Source organism: Myotis yumanensis, unplaced genomic scaffold (assembly GCF_028538775.1).
Source record: "Myotis yumanensis isolate MYYU_CA2020_CCGP unplaced genomic scaffold, mMyoYum1.0.hap1 SCAF_10, whole genome shotgun sequence".
NCBI classification, from domain to species: domain Eukaryota; kingdom Metazoa; phylum Chordata; class Mammalia; order Chiroptera; family Vespertilionidae; genus Myotis; species Myotis yumanensis.
In genome coordinates this window covers 43,438,194-43,450,561 of record NW_027223761.1, presented here as the reverse complement: position 1 = coordinate 43,450,561, position 12,368 = coordinate 43,438,194, and the positions used below count along the sequence as shown (strand labels likewise).

Here is a 12,368-nt window from a genome sequence, read left to right as displayed (position 1 = left end):
TTAGACTAGAGGCCCGGTGCATGGATTTGTGCACCGATGGCGTCCTTTGGCCTGGCCTGTAGGGATCAGGCTGAAACCGGCTCTCTGACATCCCCCAAGGGGTCCCGGATTGCAAGGGGGCGCAGGCCAGGCCGAGGTACCCCACCAAAGCATGATTGGGGCTGAGGAGGGGCCATGGGAGGGCTCCAGGGTGTGTCTGGCCCATCTCGCTCAGTCCTGATCAGCTGGACCCCAGCAGCAAGCTAACCTACTGGTTGGGGCATCTGCCCCCTGGTGGTCAGTGCACGTCATAGCGACTGGTTAAACTGTCGGACACTTAGTATATTAGGCTTTTATTATATAGGAACATAGAACTAAGAAATGGAAGAACTGGGTTTTAACCTGGGTTTATGTGACTTTAAATTTTAAGCTCTTCCTCTCATTGAAAACTATCTCTACAGATGTAGCTGTTAAAATCAAGTGAAATTTTCATAGTATTCCAAGCAGTGAGAGAGCCTATGTAGATATTTTCTCAGCCTTTATTGTATCTTGGCAGAAATCCATTGAACCTAGAACATCTTTTCCCTGGTTTTGATAGCTGTTTTCTTGAAAATAGAAGACAGTTATCTTTCCCTCAGGATTGTTTAAATAATTGGGGGCACAGCATTTTCAGTGTCCACCATGTCCAGACATTGTAGATCAGCGGTTCTCAACCTGTGGGTCGCGACCCCTTTGGTGGTCGAACGACCCTTTCCCAGGGGTCGCCTAAGAGAACCACTGTTGTAGATGGAGGATGTAGTATCTTGTTTCAAGAACTGCTACGTAGAATAGACACCAAGGAAGAGGTGTAAGATTCAGTGCCCTGCATAACTTTCAGTCTGGCTGAGTAGTGCAGGAGTGGAAGAAGGTCATTGTTTGGGGTTTCATGATTTTGTTTCTGTTTTTTCAGATCCAGGATTGTTGAAAGATTGTGTGAAACACTGAGCTTTTAGGGATTGTTTGGCTCTTCTGATAACTATATATGGGGTTTAGGTTAGATTTTGAGTTATTTCCATAGTTGAAAATGCCCTTACCTGTCTTTTTTGCTGTAAGTTAAGACCAGACAGTTTTGTGGTGACTGAGTGAAGGAGACAAAGTTTCTGAATGAACATAAGGTGAACATGGTGTTCAAAGGTGAACTTGATTATGAATCTCCTGACAACATGATTTTGGCAACTTGGTTAGTATTGATAAATCTTAATGGAAAATCATGTTTTTATAGTCACGCACCACATAACTTATTATGTAGCAAGGTGTTTTTTTGGCTACTTAATTATGTTTATTTTCAACTTTTTGGCAACATACATAAAATAAAAATATTCCATGAATAGCTTATAATCAGCTCATACTGGGTGGTAGAAATGTATATAATCTCATGATACTTTATATTAGTAAACTCACTTTAATGGAAAAAATTCTTTACATGTTAGAAACCAATAGGTTACAAAAGTTACTGAAATATTCCTTACCTAGAATATAAATTTCTGTTAGTCCATTACAATGTTCCATTTTGTATAGCTATATGCATGAAAACAAATATTCTCCTGAGGAGACATCATAATCCTAAATTTGCTTTCAGGAAAATGACCAGATTTCAAATTTCCATTAATTTATAAAAAAATATAAATGAATAATAACAAATTCTAAAACTTTGTTAAAATTTTTAAATGGTTTTGACAATGGCCTATTTTGTTAATATGGCTTTTGTCATTGATCTGGGTCTAGTCTTTATATGTTAGTACACATGTATTGAAAGTAATTCTTCAAAACTATCCATTATACATTTTTATCATTTTAAAGGAGGAGAAAGCAAGGAAAAAGACTTCAGTGTTTAATTTTATGTAAGTAACTGCCAGGCTGAAGGCTGTGAAAGGTTTATGATGTACCTTTCAAATATACAATGTAATTCATGGATAAAGAAGTAAGATATATCTTGCAGTAAATATGTTTAAAGACAAATCATGTAGTAAAAGATTGCGTTAACTTAAATGGCAGAAATTTTCATTTGATTACAATGTTTTCTCTGCCATGATCTGAAAGGAATATGCGTCCCACTTTAATAAAAAATTATCTGACTAATAAATGTCACCCACTCTTTCTCTGGCAAAGAAAACTTGGCATCTTAAATTGGGTCTTGAATGATATATCATAGATGAAACATTTAAAGTCATGGTGTTCAAAGGTGAGCTTGATTATGAATCTCCTGACAAGATGGTTTTGGCAACTTGGTTAGTATTGATAAATCTTAATGGAAATTAATGTGTTTATAGTCATGCACCACATAACAAAATTTGGGTCAACGCTGGACTGCATATACGAAGATGGTCTCGTCTATAATAATAAAAGTGTAATATGCAAATCGACCGAACGACCAAACAGCAGGACAACCTCCGGATGACCTTCCGGACAACCATGCTGTGACACCCACTGGCGCCAGGCCAGCCAAGGCGGGTGTGATGCGATTGGTCGGGGGCCCGGCCATTGCCCCATGATCACCCTGCAGAGCGAGGCCTAGGCCACTGGCCAGCAGGGTGATTGATCAATCGGGGGGCTCCACGATCGCCCCAAAGAGGGAAGCCCAGGCTACCTGGCCGCTGTGCTGCAGCAGTTAGCCTGGGCCTCCCTCTGCAGGGGCAATCCATCATGAAGCCCCGGCCAACATGGGCGGGGCCTACCTCTCTGGAGTGATCGATAGTGGGGCTCCCGGACTGTGAGAGGGCACAGGCTGGGCTGAGGGGGACCCTCCCCCACCCCTGAGTGCACGAATTTCATCCACCAGCCCTCTAGTAATATATAATGGAGCTGACAATTTTCTGTTGCCTAGCAATGTTGTAGTGTTGTGGCACAGCACATTGCTTACATGTTTGGGATGATGCTGGTGTAAACAAACCTACTGCACTGCCAGTGGTATGAAAGTATAGCACATATAATTATGTACAGTACATAATACTTAACAATGATAATAAACAACTGTGTTACTAGTTTATGTATTAACTATACTATACTTTTAATCTTTATTTTAGAGTGCAATCTTTCTTATAAAAAAAGTTGGTTGTAAAACAGTATGCTTTATTACACACAGCTGCCTCATACAGCTTGTGTTTACCATATCTCTTGATTGCATTATTTTAATCTTGTGTTTGATTTAATCTTGTGTTATTGTGTACAGTAACATGCTGTACAGACTTGTAGTCTAGGAGCAATGGGTTTAATCATATAGCCTAGGTGTGTAGTAGACTATACTATCTAGGTTGTGCAAGTGCACTCAATGATGTTCATACAATGACAAAATTGCCTAATGGCACATTTCTCAGAATATGTTCCTGTTAAGGGGTGCATGACTGTGCTTAAAAATGCAGTTTTATGTGGTACATCTACACAATGGAATGCTACACTGCTGTAAAAAAGAAGGAATTCTTAACATTTGCAACAGCATGGATGAAACTGGAGAGCATTATGCTAAGTGAAATAAGCCAGTCAGAGCAAGATAAATATCACATGATCTTACTCATTTATGGAATATAGTGAACAACATAAACTGATGAACAAAAATAGAACCAGTTATAGAAGCATCGAACAGACTGCCCAACCTATGAGGGAAAGTGGGGGGTGAGGGGGTAAGAGATCAACCAAAGGACTTGTATGCATGCCACATGAGCATAACCAATGGACACAGACAGTTAGGGGGGTGAGAGCATGTGCTGGGGGGTAGGGGCAGCCAGGAAGAGGTCAATAGGGTAAAAAGGAGACTCATGTAATACTTTAAACAATAAAGAATTTTTTTGAAAAAGCACTTTTTCTAGGGGGTGTTTAACCCCTTTTTCCTCGGGGTTTTTTTGTGTGTGGGGGGGGTCACGATATCAGCACTTTTGAAGAATAAGAGGACATACTAATCTCCTATCATGTAGTTTTTACTAAAATGACCTGAATACTATTTAAAGGATGCAATGTTAGAAAGCATTGGAAGATTTCTTGTGACTCTCTTCATATTAGGCCCTGGGCTATTCATGACAAACTTGGACTTTGATTTCTTTGTGATAAAATTATCTCTTTTCAGGTAACTCAGTTTGATGACATTTTATTTTACTTTATTTATGGTGCATCAAGAGCTGAAAGGAAAATAAGATTAAAGATGTCCAAATAAAACAAGTCAGTTGGTCAACACATGCAACTAGGAAAAAAAAGGCTTTATTTATTTATTTATGCATTTATGTAATTATTTATTAAAGAAAGGGATTTTAAAAATGTTCTTAAATTGAGTTTAGAGAGAGAGGAAGGAAGAGGGAGAGAGAAAAACAATGTGAGAGGGAAACATTGATCAGTTGCCTCTCATAGTGCCCCAGCAGGGAGTCAAACCCACAAGCTTTTGGAGTACGGGATGATGCTCCAGCCAACTGAGCAGCCAGGCCAGGGCAAAGCAGCTTTATTTAGGCTGCATTTGATAAATATGAGAGGTGATGCTCCACACTTTTTGCTGTCATATCTCTGCCTTAATGAAGTGCTTTTAAGAGCACACATATCTGGCATGCATAGGAAAGTCTTTACTCAGACTATTCAAGGTAAATTGTGCATATTATATATATCATTGACTCTACCTTGTCTCTGGTTTATAAGGTACACTGTTATTTCATTACTGTTGCCATAGAAGAAAATACTACCAATAATTATTAAAAGATGAATCCCAATGTATAATAAATGTTAAAATGTGAAAAGTGTTTGCTGTAGAATCTATGAAATATACGGGTATGGAAAGGGTGCTCCCATCGTACCACACATGTAGTAGCCTTGTACTTTGTTTTGTAACTCTTGTAAAAAACTGGGAAGAAGGAAATGATTTGACTATTTTTTCATGATGAGAAGCTGCTCAGAATTTGATTTTAAACTTGTTTTCTGTAGTTCCCTCTACATTGGTTAAGTTAGTAAATTTTCTTTTATTTTAGTTCCTCCTGTGCACTTGCCATTCTAATAGCAATAGCTAACATTTATATAGCATTTATTATGTGCTAGACACTGTTTTGAACACTTTATATATTTTAATTAACTAAATTTTATATTATCCCTGCAAGGTGGTATTGTTACTGTTCCCATTTTACCAAAGGGGAAACTGAGGCACAGAGAAGTCAAGTGACTTGACCAAGGTCGTACAGCTAGTAAGTGGTGGAGCTAGGATTTGAATGTAGATTGTCTGACTCCAGAGGAGTCTGTGATGTCAGCAGTATTCCTAGGCACATAAGATGAATGAAAATGGTTCCTTTCCTTAACACAGCTTAGCAGGTACAATTTGAGGGTGTGGTGGTGAGTTTACATGACATTATTATAATACTTTTGGTAATGAATTTTTATTTGTGTTTTTAGGACATTCAGTCAGAAGAAGGCTGCTATTGAAAGAGAGTATGCACAGGTAAGCTTGGATATGGAGGTCCCATCCTAGGTATACCTGTTCTTTATATGGTACAAGGGCAGATATGTTTGTTGGAGAGAAGCCTTGGTATCCCTGCATTCTCCTTTTCTTCATAGTTCTGGCTCCATTTGAATCTTCATGACTACAAAGAAGGGCATAAATCGAACCTTTTGGATGGAGATAACACTTAGAGTATTTACAAATATAAATAATAATAATAATAATAATAATAATTTATTCTCCCTTATATATCCCATTCTGCAGTTTTATGAGAAGTTAATTGTTATTTTTGTACAATCAGGCATTTTTTCTCATTAGGTCCTTGTTGGTAGAGAATGGTGTGCTTTCAATGGATGGTATGGCACAGAAAATTTAAGCATTTAAAAAAAATTTTTAAATTAGAATCAGACAGCTAAATGTGCCAAGAAAAATTATATTGATATATCATTTTATGGATATGTAAGAATTAATAACTTACCCTTCCTTGGACAAAAACAATTTAACATAATTTGGAAATTTGGCCCTTGTAAGCAATTACTTTCTATGTGAAGTAGAATTCTAAAATAGATTGCTCCCCTCCACCCCCAAAATATGATACCCCTTCAAAAAATTAGTATTTATAACAACATTTAAAAATACTGGAGAATATTAGAAGGAAAAACTAATACCCAGGAAATGCTGGACATGCTAACCACTATTGCTACTGCTGCTATTGATAGCCTACATAATAAAAGCCTAATATGCTAAGTGTCCGGTCATCTGGTCATTTGTTCAATCAAAGCGTAATATGCTAATGATATACTAAGGCCACTCAACTGCTCACTATGACGTGCACTGACCACCAGGGAGCAGTCGACTGGTTGACCAGTCGCTATGACGTACACTGACCACTAGAGGGTAGATGGTCGACTGGCCAACCAGTTGCTATGATGTGCATTGACCACCAGGGGGCAGATGCTCCAATCGGTAGGTTAGCTTGCAGCTAGGGTCTGGCTGATGGGGACTGAGTGAGATGGGCCGGACACGCCCTGGAGCCCTCCCGAAACCCTCCGTGGTCCCTCCCTGTCTGGCCAACCTCCTTCCTCCCCTGAGGGGTCCTGGACTATGAGAGGGCACAGGCTGGGCTGAGGGACTCCCCTCCCCTTAGTGCACGAATTTCATGCACCGGGCCTCTGGTTATATATAATGCTGCTGTAGACATTCACATATTAGTCTTTATTTGGACATATGTTGTTAAAATCTTGAGTGTATACCTAGATTGGAATTTCCAGGTCATTAGGTAAGTTTATGTTTAACTTTTTAAGAAATGACCAAACTGTTTTTCAGATTGGCTGTATAATTTTCATTCTCACCAGCAATGTATGGAGGTTCCAGTTGTTCCATATCCTCATAAATATAGGGTGTCCCCCCAAAATGTATACACAAACTTGGAATAATTTTAAGGTCGTGTTTACTAAAATACATTTCATTTTCAAAATTGAGCTATCAGCTGTTAAAGTGTGTATACATTTTTTGGGGACACCCTGTACTTACCATTGTCTGTCTTTCTAATTACAGCTATTGTTGTGACTGAAATCATTATGAATAGTGCCTCTGCAAACATTCTTGTATGTGTCTTTTGGTGACTATGAATGTTGTCTATTGGATATATTCCTAAGGAGGTGATTTGCTGTGTCATAAGGTATATGTTCAGCTTTGGAAGATATTATGCAATGGTTTCAAAGTGATTGTTGCAATCACTACCAGCAGTGAATGAGAGTTGTAGTTGCTTTAAACCCTTGGTTTTGTCGTGTTTTTTATTTTAGCCTGTCTGGTGTAAATTGGGGTAAATAATTGTGGATTTGATGAGCATTTTCTAGATGACTAATGAAGCTGAGGAACTTTTCGTATATTAATTAGACATTTGGGTGGTTCATTTAGAGAAGAACCTGTTAAAGTCTCTTATTGGCCTTTTTCTTATTGATTTATAGTGTTTATATGTTCTGCATTTGAATCCTTTGTCAGATGTACAGGAGTGGGCAAAAGTAGGTTTACAGTTGTGAGTACATGAAACACAATTTATTCTTTTTTCCCCCTTTATTGATTAAGGTATTACACATGTCCTTATCAGATAACCCCATTGCCTACCCACCCCCAACCACCACTCCTACCCCCCCCCCCCCCCAGTGTCTGTGTCCATTGGTTATGCTTATATACATGCATACAAGTCCTTTGGTTGATCTCTTACCCTTCCCACCCCCTTCCTCTGCCTTCCCTCTGAGGTTTGAGGAAAGCTGATCGATGCTTCTCTGTCTCTGGATCTGTTTTTGTTCATCAGTTTATGTTGTTCATTATATTCCACAAATGAGTGAGATTATGTGATATTTATCTTTCTCTGACTGGCTTATTTTGCTTAGCATAATGCTCTCTAGTTCCATCTATGCTGTTGCAAATGGTAGCAGTTGCTTCCTTTTTACAGCAACGTAGTATTCCATTGTGCATATGTACCACAGTTTTTTAATCCACTCATCTGCTGATGGGCACTTAGGCTGTTTCCAAATCATAGCTATTGTAAATTGTGCTGCTGTGAACATAGGGGTGCATATATCCTTTCTGATTGGTGTTTTTAGTTTCTTGGTATATATTCCTAGAAGTGGGATTATTGGGTCAAATGGCAGTTCCATTTTTAGTTTTTTGAGGAAACGCCATACTGTTCTCCACAGTGGCTGCACCAGTCTCATTCCCACCAGCAGTGCAAGAGGGTTCCTTTTACTCCACATCCTCGCCAGCACTTGTCATTTGTTGATTTGTTGATGATAGCCATTCTGACAGGTGTGAGATGGTACCTCATTGTCATTTTGATTTGCATCTCTCAGATAACTAGTGACTTTGAGCATGTTTTCATATGTCTCTTGGCTTTCTGTATGTCCTCTTTTGAAAAGTGTCTATTTAGGTCCTTTGCCCATTTTTTGATTGGATTGTTTATCTTCCTATTGTTAAGTTGTATAGTTCCCTGTAAATGTTGGAGATTAAACCCTTATCTGAAATATCATTGGCAAATATGTTCTCCCATGCAGTGGGCTTTCTTATTGTTTTGTTGATGGTTTCTTTTGCTGTGCAGAAGCTTTTTATTTTGATGTAGTCCCGTTTGTTTATTTTTTTCTTAGTTTCCATTGCCCTACGAGCTGTATCAGTGATAATACTGCTTCGGCATCTCTGAAATTTTGCTGCCTGTGGATTCCTCTAAGATGTTTATGGTTTCCCATCTTACGTTTAAGTCCTTAATCCATTTTGAGTTTATTTTTGTGTATGGTGTAAGTAGGTGGTCTAGTGTCATTTTTTTTGTATGTATCTGTCCAATTTTCCCAACACCATTTATTGAAGAGACTGTCTTGACTCCATTGTATGTTCTTGCCTCCTTTGTCAAATATTAATTGAGCGTAGTGGTTTGGGCCGATTTCTGGGTTCTCTATCCTATTCCATTGGTCTATATGTCTATTCTTATGCCAGTACCAGGCAGTTTTGAGAACAGTGGCTACAATTTATCCTTGTATTATTATTTATTAGTATTAGAACTGTAAACCTAATTTTGCCCACTTTGTATGTATTATAGATATCTCTTCAATCTCATGAAGAAATGTTATGTTTTATGGCTTGTTTTTTATCTGTTTCTTTTGATGAAAACAGTTCTTAATTTATAGTCAATGTTTTTTAAGTCCTATCTATATGTATGTATAAAAGGCTAAGTGTCTGTCCGACTGGTAGCTATGGTGCGCACTGACCACCAGGGGGCAGACGCTCAATGCAGGAGCTGCCACAACGAACACTGGCCATTTAAAAGTAAATGGCACTACGGACCTGGCACCAACAAACCAACACTCGGCTTCCCCCAAGTGGGACACAGGCCCCACCACCACCCCGGTGTGACATCCCACCAATCGCAGTCAACACTGCTGAGACCCCATGGTGCAAAATGTGGCCAACAGCCCAGCCCGAAAATGGTGGCTGTGGGCGCCGGGTAATGACATCACATAGCAACATCTGGCTTCCTCTTCCTAGCAACTAACCTCTTTGGAGTTTCTTCAGCCCAGGAACAGGACTTACTTTATAGCCAGGTGCAAACATTTTACACTTTAACCAAATGTCTGTGAAGCATTTTCCTGTGCCTTTTCTCATTTGATCCTCATAGAAGTCCTGGAGTAGGTAGATAGGAGACTTGGTGGAATCCTATTTTCTTTTTACTAGCCAGAAAATGGAGATTTAGAAAGTTTAGAAACCTGACCTGACTGAAAAGAAGTAAGAAATGGTGGACCTTGAAAATGACTTAGGTTTTCTCACTGTGCAGAATATAATCAAACACTGCTACAGTTAAATATTTTACCCTTTGTTCTCCCTGTGTTACCTAAAATAATAATCTGCTTCGTGTTGATGTTTACTGCTGTGTTGCTGACAATTACCTTAAAGAGAAGTTGGGGTGCTTCACTGAACTGGAAAAAGTTTAGCTACATCAGAAAGCAGGTCTAATTTATATTCTATACATATAAAAGGCTAAGTTGACACACATGCACGATACATATAAAGTTCTCACTGGTGCCAATTGCACATGTGTGTTTCAATCTGTCATTGTCAATCGTGAATTTGGTTGACACTTCTGTTATAGAGAAAGGGCGAATAGCGATATTAAAATATTTCTTCTAATTAATTTCCTTTCAATGTGCATGAATCCATGCACTGGACCACAAGGTATCTAATAATAATGTTTGGTAATTACATGATAAGCTTTCTTTTCAAGAAGTTGCATAGGTTTGGCTATTACTTGTCATTGATACATCATTTAAATAGAATATTCAAATACTTCAAAAAAATTGAATTGCAACTTATATGAGCAACTGCTGTGAAATTTTTATTTCCCCTGTCAATTTTGTCAATTTTAAAATGGTCTTTATAAATATGGTGATGTGTTTTGGTTCTTTTATTTTTTTAATTTATTTCAGAAAGAAAGGAAGAGGGAGAGAATCATTGATCAGCTGCCTTTTGCATGCATTGAGGAAGCTAGCCTGTGATCTGGGCATGTGCCCTGACTAGAATTGAACCGTGGCTTTCTGGTTCATAGGTTGATGCTCAATACAGTTCATTTACAATAGCTAAGATGAGTGGGAATCTATGCTCTGGAAAGATTTACTACATTTAATTTTTTATAAAGTATTATTTTAAAGTTAGAAGTCTATTTTAAGATCGACTAGTTTTCATGTGTTGAGAATATTTATTGAGCACTCTTCTAGGTACTATGACTATAGCAGTGCCCAAAAAAGAAAGAAAAAACCCCAGCACTTACAGAGTTTATATTCTATAGTTGTATGTTATCTTTCGATTAAATATATTAACTTCTTTCTCTTCAAAGCCACTGATGTCATTATAGTCAATTGAGAAAAATGACCTTTATAGAATTATTGCTAGTAGTCTATGTCGTCATTCTCTATACAAAGGATTGATTGGCCAAAAAGGTTGAGTATTATTTGTGAAAGTTAGAGAGCCAGCCCAATAGACAAGTATTATAAAGAAAAAGGACTCATGTGGGATTGTTCATATGACAGCAATTTGAGAAATAGTACCTCAAGAATAAAATAATATTTCATAACCTAATATTTACATTTGAAGGACTTGAGCCCTGAATTTTTTCAAGTCTCTTGGTACTTTCCATTTTCTACAAGAGTATTAATGTTTATTTTTAGGCATAGTTTGTGAAATTCATTTAGTAATTCTCCAGAAATAACAGATGTGTTGCAGTCTATTTATACAAACAGAACAACTGAATACCTGAAAGTATAGGAGTCATATATGTCACTAAACAAATTAAATGTTAGGGTAAAATCAACTCTGGCTTTTGACTGCAGTTAGCTAACCACTGAGGTGTTGGTAAAATCATTTGCAATACTCTAGCTGAAATTGCTAAAGGCAAGTTCTGTGTATTAATATACTTCCTGTAGTCTTTGGCAGAATGCTTCTAGTGAAGGAAGGATACAAAAGGTTACTGTGGCTGGAGAGAAAGAGCAGGAAAAGATTGTGGACTTTAAGGGCGGCTCCTTGCCTGAGGACAAACACAGAGCAAACACGGACACCCTGTCAAATAGCCTGTGGTATCACACTCTTGAACTTAAAGTTTTTGCTATTTTTATTATTTTAAGAAATACATTTATAAAGAGTTGGGCATATTACCCATAAAGTTAGTGTCATGTATATGTGGTAGGGTTCTTTTTTGGTAAATTTCATCAGCATAGAAGTTTAAAGTATAACTTAACTCAGCTTAATAGCTCTCTGGCTATTGCTATTAAAGAATTGGTAAACTTATTGGAAATGGTGGACTCTATACTTGGAGCTTGCTGTTCTGCCAGCCTTGTCATGTAGAACAATAAGGATAACTATCTTGAGAGAAAATTGAGGGTTATTTTCTGTCTTCATGTTGATACTTATTTTTAAAAATTATTTTACTTTTGTGTGCCTCAGCTTGCAGTGATGGTTAGAAATACATTTGAAGAGAAGAGTAGACTCTTTTTTTTCTCAAAATACTTGATATAGTTTGGTTTAAAAAAAATTTTTTAAACTGTATTAAAAGAAGAAATGCTGACTATGAGTAAATATTCATGTTCTTGGGTACATAAATTTGCTAGTAAGTTTTGTCTTTTCATAGCTATTCTGCAGCACACATCTTAAATGAGTGAAAGGAAATTATTGCTTATGCTGCCCCTATTCTTTTCCTCTCCAAATATCATTTGTGTTAATTTAGTGTTAAGCCAGGATAACACGGAGTATGTAGAGGGGAGAATTCAAACTCGGGCTGTGGTTTTGAACCTTTATTTATGTTAATTTGCCCCCCTCCCCCATTTTACATAGGACATGCTGATCTGCACACGTCTTCATTCACTAGTTGAGTTTGGATCCCCTGTTTTAGCCATTGATCAAAAGCCATGAT

The 12,368-nt window shown here is 37.8% G+C and overlaps 1 protein-coding gene across 1 annotated transcript in view; it reads left to right on the top strand.

The window, feature by feature from the left end:
* The window catches only part of FCHSD2 (FCH and double SH3 domains 2), a 164,209-nt gene that overhangs the window by 15,786 nt on the left and 136,055 nt on the right, over window positions 1-12,368 (top strand). The window contains exon 3 of the mRNA XM_070425571.1: window positions 5,374-5,419. Coding sequence (XP_070281672.1) covers window positions 5,374-5,419 — 46 coding nt within the window. The remainder of the gene's footprint in view (window positions 1-5,373; window positions 5,420-12,368) is intronic.